Consider the following 12,996-nt stretch of genomic DNA (forward strand, 5'->3'; position numbering starts at 1 on the left):
TGGGTGAGGAGCTCAGCGTCCCCAGAGTGATGGGCTCTCTGGCCACGGGGCAGAGGATGAATTCTGGTCCATCCAAGAAGCAGCAGCCTGGGCACCAGAGGGGCTCACAGCGCATCAACACCCAACCACTGCTCTGGAGAACTGGCATGGTTTTCTTGTTTCTCCCACGGTTATTTCTAACATTATCTTAAGCAATTTGAAGGGGAAAAAAAACTCTCGTTATACTTGAGGCACGTGATTCTCCTCAAATCATTGTCATTAAACACAAAAACCAAGGCTCCCGGTGCGGGGAGCACGCTGATAAAATCGCTCACTTTGCAGGCAGCGGATGCTGGACCCTGGGCGGTGCTGCCTGGGATGAAACAGCAGCCAGCAGGTGACACACGGAAGTTCGTTATTTCCAACCAGGTGTCACACACCTTCACACAAACCACGTTTCGCTCATCTGCTTTTCCCCAGCAGCCGCTCTGGAGGCCGAGGGTCTGCAGCCCTCCGTGCCTCAGGGCGGTGTCCACACACAGCTGGTGGGCGCGTCACTGTCACCCCAGGGCCGGGTGTTCCCACCACACCAGCCAGGCGCAGGAAGAAGCAGGCTGGGGCGAGAGCTATGGGTCTCTCCAGGGGACAGCAGAGGTCTGAGAAGCCAGAGGTGACAAAAACACTCCCAGAGGACTTCCCTGGTGGTGCAGTGGTTAAGAATCCACCTGCCAGGCTGCACTGAATCCATCTGGTTGTGCCTTCCACACACACACACACACACACACACACACACACACACACACACAGGCATAATGATCGATTGCTTAGAACGAGTTCCTCTAGGATTTCCTTTTTTTCTCTAAATTAGTTTTTTCTTTAAATTTAACCTTCAGTTTTGAGTCACTTAGTTGGCTGTTGCATCATATGATTCTCTGGTTGTCTCCCAGTGATGCCAGATGGGATCAGCACAGCCCCAGGTGCTAGTTGCTAATGCCTATAACATACCACCCACCCCCACAAAGGAGAATCATTTAAGAGTTCTTTGGACTTCATCTTCAAAAGCAGCCAAAGAATTCATGTGACAGGTTATCCCAGAAAATCTTTTGCAGTTAGTGAAATTAGGGTATAACTAAGAACATTCGGAATACTACACACACAGTTTAGGTGATCTTGGTACAGTGGTGGGACAGCAGTAAAGTAATTAACACATACGTGCTCTGCTGGGGGAGACTAAAGGGAAAGAGGTGTTCAGCCTAGAAAAACATTCCTCAGTGGATTTCCTATGAAGTCAATGTGTCTTGGGTTTAACTTTGAAACAAATTAAAACATTTAAGAACTGACTTACTAGCATTTGTGGATTTCAGATTGAGACCCATGTAAAAGCAGTGTTTTATTCTGTGAAAAAAAAAAGAATCCACCAGCCGACGCAGGGGACATGGGTTCGATCCCCGGTCCGGGAAGATCCCACATGCTGAGGAGCAACCAAGCCTGTGTGCAACAACTAATGAGCCTGCACTCTAGAGCCCGTGAGCCACAACTACTGAAGCCCGTGCACCCTAGAGCCCACGCGCTGCAACTACTGAAGCCCGTGTACTCAAGGGCCCGCGTGCCGCAACTACAGAGCCCACGGGCTGCAACTACTGAAGCCCGCGCACCTACAGCCCGTGTTCTGCAACAAGAGAAGCCACCGCAATGAGAAGCCCACACACGCAACGAAGAGTAGCTCCCGCTCACCACAACTAGAGAAAGCCCACGCGTAGCAACGAAGACCCACCGCAGCCAAAATAATAACAATAGTAATAAAAATTAAAAATAAATAAAAACACTCCCAGAAAGAGTAAGAGCTCAGCAAGGTGTCAGGACACAAGGTTGGCAGGTGAAAATCCACTCTACTTCTATGTCCTGACAGTGAACACGCAGAATCCCATGTGAAAAACAAAACACCATTTCTGGCTTCTGGTCTGGCCTGTAAAAAGCTTGGAAGTCGTCGCTCCCAACCTCCCAACAAGAAAAAGCTGAGTAACTGAAAACTCAACCACTCTTCTGAGACCCATCAGAGAACTGAGGTCACAGGGCAAATCAATGCCCTGAAAACTGGAGAGACGGGCAAAGAGAGTCACAGCTCACCAGGAGCTGATGGCTGGAGCCTGAAACAAAGTGGCTACTGTGGGCGGAACTGTGTCCACAAACTCTTGGCTGTGTCTGGAGACAGGGCTTGCAGCAGGTAATTAAGGTTACATGTGCTCACGAGGTGGGGTCCTAATCTGATAGGACAGTGACTTTATGAGAAGACACAGTGAGAGGGCATCGTCTGCAAACCCGGAAGAGCCTTACCAGAACCAAGTCAGCCTTGCCTTGATCTTAGACTTCCGGCCTCAAGAACCGTGAGGCAATAAACTCCTGTGGTTTAGGCCACCTGTCTGTGGCATTCTGTATGGAGCCTGAGCAGACTAAGACAGTGACCATTTTGAAGTACACAGAGCGTTCTGTTCTCCTGCCCTCAAGGGAAATGGCCTTTTCACCAGATCAGAACCAGCGTGGGGAAGGGGATAGCCAACTGCAGCCCCCTCTGACCTTTCTGACTCAGTACACACCTATCAGAGTGGCTAAAATAAAAGAGTGACAACACAAGTGTGGACAAGGATGTGGGGAAACTGGATCAAGCACACATTGCTGGCAGGAACGGAAACTGTTACAGACACTCTGGATGACAGTCGGGCAATTTCTTATAAAACTAAACACGTAACTACCATACAACTCAGCAACTGCTCTCCTGGGCATTTATCCCATGAAATGAAAACCTATAACCACACAAAGACCCGCCTGAGAATGTTCATGGCACCTCTGTGACAGCCCCAAACTGGAATCAGCCCAGCCGTCCTTTAAAAGGTGAGCGTTAGGCTTCCCTGGTGGCGCAGTGGTTGAGAGTCCACCTGCCGATGCAGGGGACACGGGTTCATGCCCCGGTCCGGGAAGATCCCACATGCCGCAGAGCGGCTGGGCCCATGAGCCATGGCCGCTGAGCCTGCGCATCCGGAGCCTGTGCTCCACAACGGGAGAGGCCACAATGGTGAGAGGCCCGCGTATCACAAAAAAATAAATAAATAAAAATAAAAGGTGAGCGTTAAAACAAGCTGTGGGTGACTTCCCTGGTGGTCCAGCGGTTAAGACTCCATGCTCCCAAGGACCCGGGTTCGATCCCTGGTCAGGGAACTAGATCCCGCAGGCCACAACGAAGATCCCACATGCCGCAGCTAAGACCAGGCACAGCCAAATAAAGAAATAAATATTAAGAAACAAAACAGAACAAGCTGTGGGACATCAATGCCTTGGAATAGTGTCCAGCGACAGGAAGAAGCTAACCGGGGACACACAGCCGGGAATTACGATATGCGAGAAAAGGCAACCCCAAACTTCGTATTCTGTATTCCTTTTGTATCACATTTTGAAATGACACAATTTTGCAAATGAAGGGCAATTAGAGGTTTTCAGGGGTTGGGGGCTGCGGTAGGTGGGCAGGAAGGCGGTGGGTGTGGCTATGAAAGAACAACGTGAAGGATCCTTGTGCAGCTGGAGCTGTTCAGTGTCTTGACTATGGTCGTGGATACACGAACGTACACAGGGGATAAAACTGCACAGAACATGACACACACACGAGTACACAAGTAAAACTGGGGAAGCCCGACTGAGGCACATGGAGTGTATCAATGTCGACATCTTGGTTGTTGATATTCATTATGGACTGATCCCTGCCAACTCACATGTGGAAGCCCAAACCCCCAATACCTCAGAGTGACTGTATTTGGAGATGGGGTCTTGAACGAGGTGATTAAGGTAAAATGAGGTCATATGAGTCCAATATGATGGTGTCCTAATAAGAGGTGAGGACACAGACACGTCCGAGGGACGACCACGTGAGGACACAGGGAGAGGACAGCTGTATACAAGCCAAGGAGAGAGGCCTCAGAAGAAACCAGCCCTGCCCTGATCTTGGACTTCTAACCTCGAGAACTATGAGGAAATAAACTTCTGTTATATAAGCCACTCACTCTGTGGTACTTTGTTATGGCAGCCCTAGCAAACTAACACAGATATATTATACTATAGTTCCATAAAATGTTACAACTGGAAGAAACTGGACAAAGTGTATTTCTCTGTAATATACTTTTTTTTTTTTTTTTTTTTTGCGGTACGCGGGCCTCTCACTGCCGTGGCCTCTCCCGTTGCGGCGCACAGGCTCCGGATGCGCAGGCTCAGCGGCCACGGCTCACGGGCCCAGCCACTCCGCGGCATGTGGGATCTTCGTGGACCAGGGCACGAACCCGTGTCCCCTGCATCGGCAGGCAGACTCTCAACCACTGCGCCACCAGGGAAGCCCTGTAATATACTTCTTATAACCACCTGGGAGTCTGCAATTATCAATACTAATTTCAATTAAAAAAAGAATTAAAAAACAAAAACAAGAATGACACATCCCAGCCTCTGTGCTTCAGTCCAAAAGCCAGTAAGTGAGACCAAGTACAGAAGGCATTTACTTATGGGGCAAAGGGAGACCAGTGTGGAGGTCAGTGCTGAGTGAGACAGGGCATTTACCTGCAGGGTAAAGGGATTAATCAAATAGTTAAGTAAATCTATTGAAGATGAGGAAACCAGGTTTTTCATTGCTAGAGGCAAGAGTTATGGAAAGGGAGAAAACTAGAATTATCCCTGTGATGTTGGAATTGCAGATAACAGTTTGAATTCATGGTTTTCAGTAGGGAGATATATAAATAAATATACCTGAAACCATGTGCATGTGAGCATGATAAATATACGTATACACTCCCTAGCTCTATGCACTAAATGCACCTGGACATAGCGATGCCCCATGAGCCGTGAGCACTCCTAGCGCCCAGATCTTGGTCTCTAAATACCATTCGGAACTAAAAGTCACCAAGGGCTCCTTGGAGAAATGACTGCTTCCAGGACTGGGGCAGGGAAGTAGTAGATGAACCTGGAATATCGTGGGGCACCAGAAAGTGAGGAAGTGCGCAAAGAATGGCCAGGACCTGTCAGGAGGACCCAGAAGTCACCCCGAGGGGGCTCTTATTGGCCAAATCTGGGACAAACTGAGCGTGAAAATAAATACTGATGGTAACATATTAATAACCCATTGAATAAAACAGGAATCTATGATAGTAACATAATGATGAATAAATAAATGGAGGGCTTCCCTGGTGGTGCAGTGGTTGAGAATCCGCCTGCCAATGCAGGGGACACAGGTTCGAGCCCTGGTCCGGGAAGATCCCACATGCCGTGGAGCAACTAAGCCCGTGCGCCACAACTACTGAGCCTGCAGTCTAGAGCCCGTGAGCCACAACTACTGAGCCCATGTGCCACAACTACTGAGCCTGTGCTCCTCCACAAGAGAAGCCACCGCAATGAGAAGCCCGCGCACCACAACGAAGAGTAGCCCCCGCTCGCCGCAACAAGAGAAAGCCCGTGCGCAGCAACAAAGACCCAATGCAGCCAAGAATAAATAAGTAAAATAAATAAATGAAAATAAATAAATAAATGGAGAGAAAAAGCTCTTCCTTACACTAGAACACCAATTAACAAATATAAAAGGAAGCTGGGATTAGTCACCAACTGGCCACCATCACAGTAATAACTGACTCCACCAAGAAACAGAGGATGGTAAAACAAGGGGGTGAGAGTTTGATGAAGAACAGGATATTCACATCATATCAAAGCATTTCCCCATAAAATATTCAGTAATTACCAAGGGGAAAGTAACTTTGTGGAGAAGCCTGACCAACACCACCTGACCAAGAATCTAAGTTGACGTCACTAATGCTTGTGTCCCCGGACTGGATGGGATGAGAAGGACACAGCATCACTTTGGGGATATTCACACATAATCTGAATCCAATCACAGGGAAGCACCAGATACACCGAAACAACCACTTGTAACCTTCAAAAGCGCCAGGTCCTAACAACAAGGACAGGTGGACTGAAGCCACACGAGGTCCTGGGCTGGCTGATGGGGCGGTTTCATAGTCACACTGAGGTCCTAATTTGGGGTGGGAGAGGGCTGATAGGTCAGCAACTCACGCTCAAATCTTTCCTAACAAAGCTCTGTGCTTCCTTGTTGTAAGCTGGAAATTATTTCAAAATAATGGAAAAGGGAGGGTGGCATCAGCTTCATGCCAGGTGTCAATACTTCACCTGTGTGCAGAGCTCTTCCATCTCAGAGCAGGCCTTTTCCTTCTCTCTCTTTAAAACCTCAACTTCCTTCCTGTTGAAGAAGCAAAGTTAACAGTATCACCGACCACTCATCGCTCACGGTCACCTTGGCGGCTTGGATTTGTACACCTGCTCCTGGTACCCTACAGCCACTGCTCCGTCACTGTCCTACACTATTGCTGCTGCTGGTCCAATCGGATCCCAGCTTCGGAACCAGAGGGACCCTGACAGCACTGTAAGAACAAACCCTCCATGATGCTCCTCAGTCACACACGTTAATCTCTCTCCAGCACACGCGACTGCTCTTCACACCCAGCAGCATAAACACCAACACAGGCTCACATTCACTGACATCTGAGGTCAAAGGGGTCCCAGCACCAAACTTAGGGAAAAATGGTTCCTGGAGGGGAAAATCTTGCAGATTTCAGAACTGCTGTAACGTAACAGTGATCGCTTATTGACCATCAACTTTGGATCCCAGGCTTTCATCATCAGGCACTTTAATCAAATCAACACCACATTCTTGGCAGTTTAGAGCCGAGCTCATCTTGAACGTCATTAAAAAAAAAAAAAAGCCAAACAAACCATCCTTGGATGAGGCTCTGACGGTCACTGACAGGCAATCCTGAGCCTGCACCGCAACACACACACACACACACACACACACCTTGGATGAGGCTCTGACGGTCACTGACAGGCAATCCTGAGCCTGCACCGCAACACACACACACACACACACACACACACACACACACACACACCTACCTTCCTGGCTCAGTGCTCAGGCCCCCGACCCCAAGAACAAACAGATTCTACTTGCAGAGAAAGGCTGCAATGAGCAGGGAGTATTTCTGCAGGGTGAGCAGTGCTTGCAGAGCAGCATCAGAGGCACACGGGCCTGTGCTGGAGCTGGTGGCGGTGGCGCTGACCTGGCACCTCCTACTTCTGCGAGCCAGGAACTCAGGAAGGAAGGTGGCTGCTGACATCTGCAAGGAGGCCCGAGCCCCGCTGGGCCTGGCAAGGCTGGTCAGAGGGCAGCACGGCTCTCCTGGAATGCGGGTTATCTGTGCATACGTCCCACTTTCTACAGCAACGCCTTCTAAGCTTCCTCTACGAAGAGCAAGCCCTGTCAGGGACCCGGGTCGGGGTGGGACCATGAGACGGCCCTTACCTCTGTGCAGCCTCTGTCCTTTCCGCAGCTTCAAGCTCTTGCTGGATCCTCACCAGCTCATTTTTCAAAAACGTGTTTTCTTCAGAAAGCCTATCCAACTTGATTCTGCATGAGAAATTTAAGAAAGGAAGAAGAGTGGGAACTCCAGAAGCTGGTCACCCCCACGCACTCCAGTCTTGCAGTGACCCTGCAGCCACGCTTCCCCTTCCCTAGATGAGGGCACAGGACACCACTTCCTTCGCTTGCCTGTATCCCGTGTTAACTTGCTCTGGTTTGCATCTCCCAAGAGATAAGCTATAGAAGACAAAGCTTTCTTAGCTGAAACGGCCACACAATCAACAACTTCTTGGTATATTCAGCACCTTGGTTCTTCGTGTTCACAGCTGGCCTGTTCCTGCATCTTATAACCGCCACTGAAATGTGAGTGTGCCCATGGCTGGCACCAGTGCAAGATGCTGGGTGAGTCCTCGCGAGGTCATTGCAAGGAGAGTGGCCACCCCCTCCGCCCAGGGGACTCCAGCACAAAGCTGAGGAACACAAGGACTGGGGAGGCCGGATCCCAAGGGAAGAGTGCTGCCATCCTACACCCTGAGGTCAGTACCAGGAGGAGCCTGGGACGATGCCCATGTCAGTGGACAGAGGGCGACCTGATGCAACATAGAGCCTTCAGGGGGAAAAGCAAGTACCGACAGTGGCTGCCGGGACCAAGTCTGCCCGGAGTCCCCCTGGCTTCCGATGCCCTTAGAGTCTCCCTGGGAAGGTAACCCCATCGATGTGTGACACACGAGCAACTGACCAGTAAAGATCACGGGGAGGCAGCCTGAAACCCACGCCTGCTGCCCAGAGAGTCTATCCTTAACGCATGTTGGTCTTGCGGACATTTATTCCCCTAAACAGGTCTCTACCTGGCATTAGCTTCTTTTCAATCTAAAACTACTCAAAGCCACATGACCTCATATGTTTATGTATTATTCTTATAATGTCAAGCATAAGTATCTCCTTCATAAGCATAAGTACCACTTCATTTTTCCTCATGAGGAACTAGAGAGAAAAATAAAGACATAGAAGTCAACAGAATTTTAAAAGCAGCAAAGGGTTTCAAGCAGGGGAGTGACACAAATGAGGTCTGTGTTTTGAACTGTCATTCCAGCTCCACGATGGAAAACAAACTGATTCAAGGCAGGTGTGTGTGTGTATGTGGTTGGCAGGGGATTCTGCCTCCAGCTTCCTGGACCTCAAATAAGATGGCAGTTGCTCCACCCCAGCTGCCCACACTCACCAAATAACCAGAGCAAAGCTGATCATCTAGTGTGTGATGTCCTCACAGAAGGTAATGGAAACCTCCAGGGGTCCCCAGACAAAAAAACCCCGGAAGCTGAAACCAAAGCCTTGAGTATTAAGCAACACAAAAAATGGGGTTACCCTGAGGCCAGCGCCTACACCAGTGTGGAGAAACCACACCGTGGATACATGCACTGGGCCAGTTCCCCGGAAGAGGTTAAAGTGGTCTCAGATTAAGAGGCTCCCAACTCTTGGCAAAAGCAAAACACATCCTTTCTGCAGGGAGCACCCTCTACTACAGCTCCCAGGATTCCCAGAGATAAACATCATGTAAGCATGAGCTCACAATTAAAGATCACCACAATTTATGTGGAAAAGGACCACCTATGAGAGTCAGAAGAAGCCAGAACAACAGAATTAGATCCTGTAGGAACCTCAGATACTGGAATTATCAGACACAAACTAAGGATAAATATTATGAAATGTTTACTTAACGAAAAGATGGAAATTTAAAAAAGGACAAGCAACAAGAAGCTATCAAAAATGATCAGACAGGACGAACTGAACAGAATTCTGGAAAATAAAAAGCCAATGTCAAAAGAAAAACTCACCGGCAGAATGTGCCATAGACAGAAAAGAAGTTGGAAGTAATGAAAGAGAAGTTAAGAAACGGAGGAGGAAGGATGCTCAACATCACTAATCATTAGAGAAATGCAAATCAAAACTACAATGAGGTATCACCTCACACCAGTCAGAATGGCCATCATCAAAAAAACTACAAACAATAAATGCTGGAGAGGGTGTGGAGAAAAGGGAACCCTCCTGCACTGTTGGTGGGAATGTAAATTGATACAGCCACTATGGCGAACAGTATGGAGGTTCCTTAAAAAACTAAAAATAGAACTACCATACGACCCAGCAATCCCACTACTGGGCATATACCCTGAGAAAACCGTAATTCAAGAAGAGTCATGTACCAAAATGTTCATTGCAGCTCTATTTACAATAGCCAGGACATGGAAGCAACCTAAGTGTCCACTGACAGATGAATGGATAAAGAAGATGTGTCACATATATATAATGGAATATTACTCAGCCATAAAAAGAAACAAAATTGAGTTATTTGTAGTGAGGTGGATGGACCTAGAGTCTGTCATACAGAGTGAAGTAAGTCAGAAAGAGAAAAACAAATACCGTATGCTAACACATATATATGGAATGTAAAAAAAAAATGGTTATGAAGAACCTAGGGGCAGGATGGGAAAAAAGACATAGACCTTCTAGAGAATGGACTTGAGGACACGGGGAGGGGGAAGGGTAAGCTCGGACAAAGTGAGAGAGTGGCGTGGACATATATACACTACCAAATGTAAAACCGATAGCTAGTGGGAAGCAGCCACATAGCACAGGGAGATCAGCTCGGTGCTTTGTGACCACCTAGAGGGGTGGGATAGGGAGGGTGGGAGGGAGGGAGATGCAAGAGGGAAGAGATATGGGGACATATGTATATGTATAACTGATTCACTTTGTTATAAAGCAGGAACCAACACACCATTGTAAAGCAATTATACTCCAATAAAGATGTTAAATAAATAAACAGATAGATAGAAAGAAATGGAGGAAAAGTGAAAAGACCTAACATCATACATCCAGTTGTAGAGGACAGTGAGGGGAGAAGCAATATTTTACAAATAGTGGCTGAGAGTTTTTCATAGGATACAAATCTATACATTCAATAGACAATGTTTTCTAAGTAGGATAAGTAAAAAGAAAACCACACCTATGTCCTACGACCCAACAATTCCATTCTTATGTACACCAGCACCCAGAACAAAAAATGGGGCTCTGCAAAGGCCCCAAGGGTTGCCACTATCCTGACTTGGAAAAGTGACCCCTGGGGGACTTGTGCTGGGGACACAGATGTGTCCAATTCATCAACAATTCTTCCAGCTGCACACACGTGTGTATTTTTCTTGTGCATATAACACTTTAATAAAAAGTTAAAGCGAAAGAATACACACCTAAACTTACCAAAGAGAAAGACCATAGAAGATGGAGAAGTTAATAGCAGCCAGAGGATACAACTCAGATCACCATTCTCAGGTTCTAGGGTTCAGTCCCTAGAACCTGAGAATGAGCTGTTTCACGGCAAAGGGGAATCAACGCAACAGAGTTAAGGCTGCTAATTCGCTGACCTTAGACGGGAAGAGTGTCCTGGCCTGTCCAGGTGGCCAAGGTGGGCACAAGGCTCCTCAGCTGCGGAAGAGGAGGCAGAAGAGTGGGCGTCAGGACAGTGGGAGGAGGACCAACCAGTCACTGCTGGTGTTAAAGAAGGAAGGGGCCGGACCGAGGAACGTAAGGCCTGCAGGTTCTCCTCCAGAGCCTCGGGCAAGGAAGGCAGCTGCCGACACCCAGATTTCTGCCCAGTCGTACCCACTTCTGACTTCTCGGCTCCGACACTGTGAAATTCTAAATCGCGATGCTTTAAGCCTCTGACTCTGTGGTAATTCATCACAGCAGCAATAGGAAACGGACGCTCACACAAGGCAGCCACGGTTGGATGGAGCAGACTGCCCAGGTCAAAGGGCAGAGGGCAGCCCTTTGACGGCTCATCTAAGTTCGTGCTCCTAGGAAGACCATCCTTCAGAAACGGGAGAATTTGAGACATTTTCAGATAAACAAAAAACGGAGGGAATTTCCTCCAAAGAGAGTTTCACTAAAGGCCACACATCAGAGGAAAGAAGATGGACCCATAAAGAGGGCATCTAACCAGGCATCCAAGCTGAGGGCCGTTCAGCAAAATGCCTCGTCTGGATTCTTCAAAAATGTCCATGTCCAAACTCCCAGAAACAATCTACCAAAACTGACTCAGGAAGGAACAGAAGAGTTGAACAGACCTGTAACTAGGGTTACAGGTGCCAGAGCATGGAGCCCCACCCCGAGCCCCACCTGGGCGGGGCGGGGCGGGGGGACGGGGCGGCTGAAAGCTCCAAACACCTGTCTCGCTCCCGGCTGCACCCCCGGCTGTGCTGGCACATGGCAGTGCCCAGGAAACGGTGTCCAATGATGCAGACCCCACTGAGACTCAGACTGTGACTTTAGCTATGGGGCCAACAGGTCAGGGCAGGCAGCGGGGCAGGGGGAGCAGAGAGGACCAGGACAGCCTGCTGGGCCTCGAGGCTGGGGATGGGGTAGAGAATTTGGACAGCACACGTCTGGGCTCACGTGTCTGTCCACCGGGAAGCACCCGAGACGGACAGCAGAGTGGGATTCTGGGCGCTGGGCTGCGTCTGTGCCGAAGGCCCCTGTGTGTGCCTAGAGCCTACTGTGAACTCGCGTGTGCGCTGGGTCTGAAACAAGCCTGTCAGCAGCAGCCAAGATAGTAGACATGTGCCCACACATTCACCTCGGGCTCTGTGTCACTTGTGTGGCCCGGCACCAGCTCTGCTTCATGGTGGAGGGAATTCAGAAGGCAGGCCACCACAACCAAGGTTCCACGTCATCTGGGACACCCATCTCTGAGGCAGGGGCACAGAGCAAGGTCTAGATGGTGGTAAACGGTCCAGATACGACCGGGAGGAGTGAGGGGGTCTGGGGACAGAGCCCGGGGCTTCTGGCTATGCTAATGTTTTCTTTCTCAAGCTGGGAGGTGCACTGACATTTATTCCTTTTGGTTTCTCATAAATCCCACATAACCCTTTTATTCACTGAAGCAGCCTGCCCTCGGTCACCCGGCGAGCAGGAGCTGGCACCTCAGCCGGACACACCCGCGTCTGTGGCGAGCCAGTGTCACCTGCCTGGACAAGTGGCACGACACCTCACGGAGCCACTGTCTCCACCGGACCTTGCAGGTGTGCTGTGCGGGGGTTAATGGGGCCAAAGACACTGCACGCAGAGCAGTAACCACATCACATGGCTGTGCATGGCCTGCAAGTGCCTGCATCACCTCTGCAGCACCTGGAAAAGCCCTTCTAGAATCCTGGACTCCTGAGATGGAGCGTGTGCCAGCCTGAGCCCCCGGGGGGCCGGGGAGGAGGCCCAAGCGGCACACCTGGGCGCTCCCCTCACCTGCCCACACACCATCTCCAGCCACCTCCCCACCCTGAGGCTCCCCTGAGGGATCTCGAGGCCCCCAGCCTCCCGGCAGAGCCCAGAGGACAGGCGTGTGGGCCTTTCTCCTGTAACACAGAAGACCATGTTCCGGTTTTCCAAACTATCCCTTTTTCTCCTTTGCTCACACATCTCAGCTTTTTCAAGAACCCCACTGACCCAGACTAATAGCCTTTCCTGTTATTTTGGGGCTTTTAGGCCTTTTATCCACCTCCCCAAGGACCATGAGA

General features: G+C 49.5%; 1 protein-coding gene across 1 annotated transcript in view; it reads right to left on the reverse strand.

The window, feature by feature from the left end:
- NINL (ninein like) overlaps positions 1-12,996 on the reverse strand; it is a 60,547-nt gene that overhangs the window by 7,660 nt on the left and 39,891 nt on the right. Inside the window, exons 16-19 of the mRNA XM_079718958.1 lie at positions 12,725-12,834; positions 10,852-10,912; positions 7,376-7,480; positions 6,187-6,256 (exon numbers count right to left, since the gene is read on the reverse strand). Coding sequence (XP_079575084.1) covers positions 6,187-6,256; positions 7,376-7,480; positions 10,852-10,912; positions 12,725-12,834 — 346 coding nt within the window. The remainder of the gene's footprint in view (positions 1-6,186; positions 6,257-7,375; positions 7,481-10,851; positions 10,913-12,724; positions 12,835-12,996) is intronic.

Source organism: Hyperoodon ampullatus, assembly GCF_949752795.1.
Source record: "Hyperoodon ampullatus genome assembly, chromosome: 14".
NCBI classification, from domain to species: Eukaryota; Metazoa; Chordata; class Mammalia; order Artiodactyla; family Ziphiidae; genus Hyperoodon; species Hyperoodon ampullatus.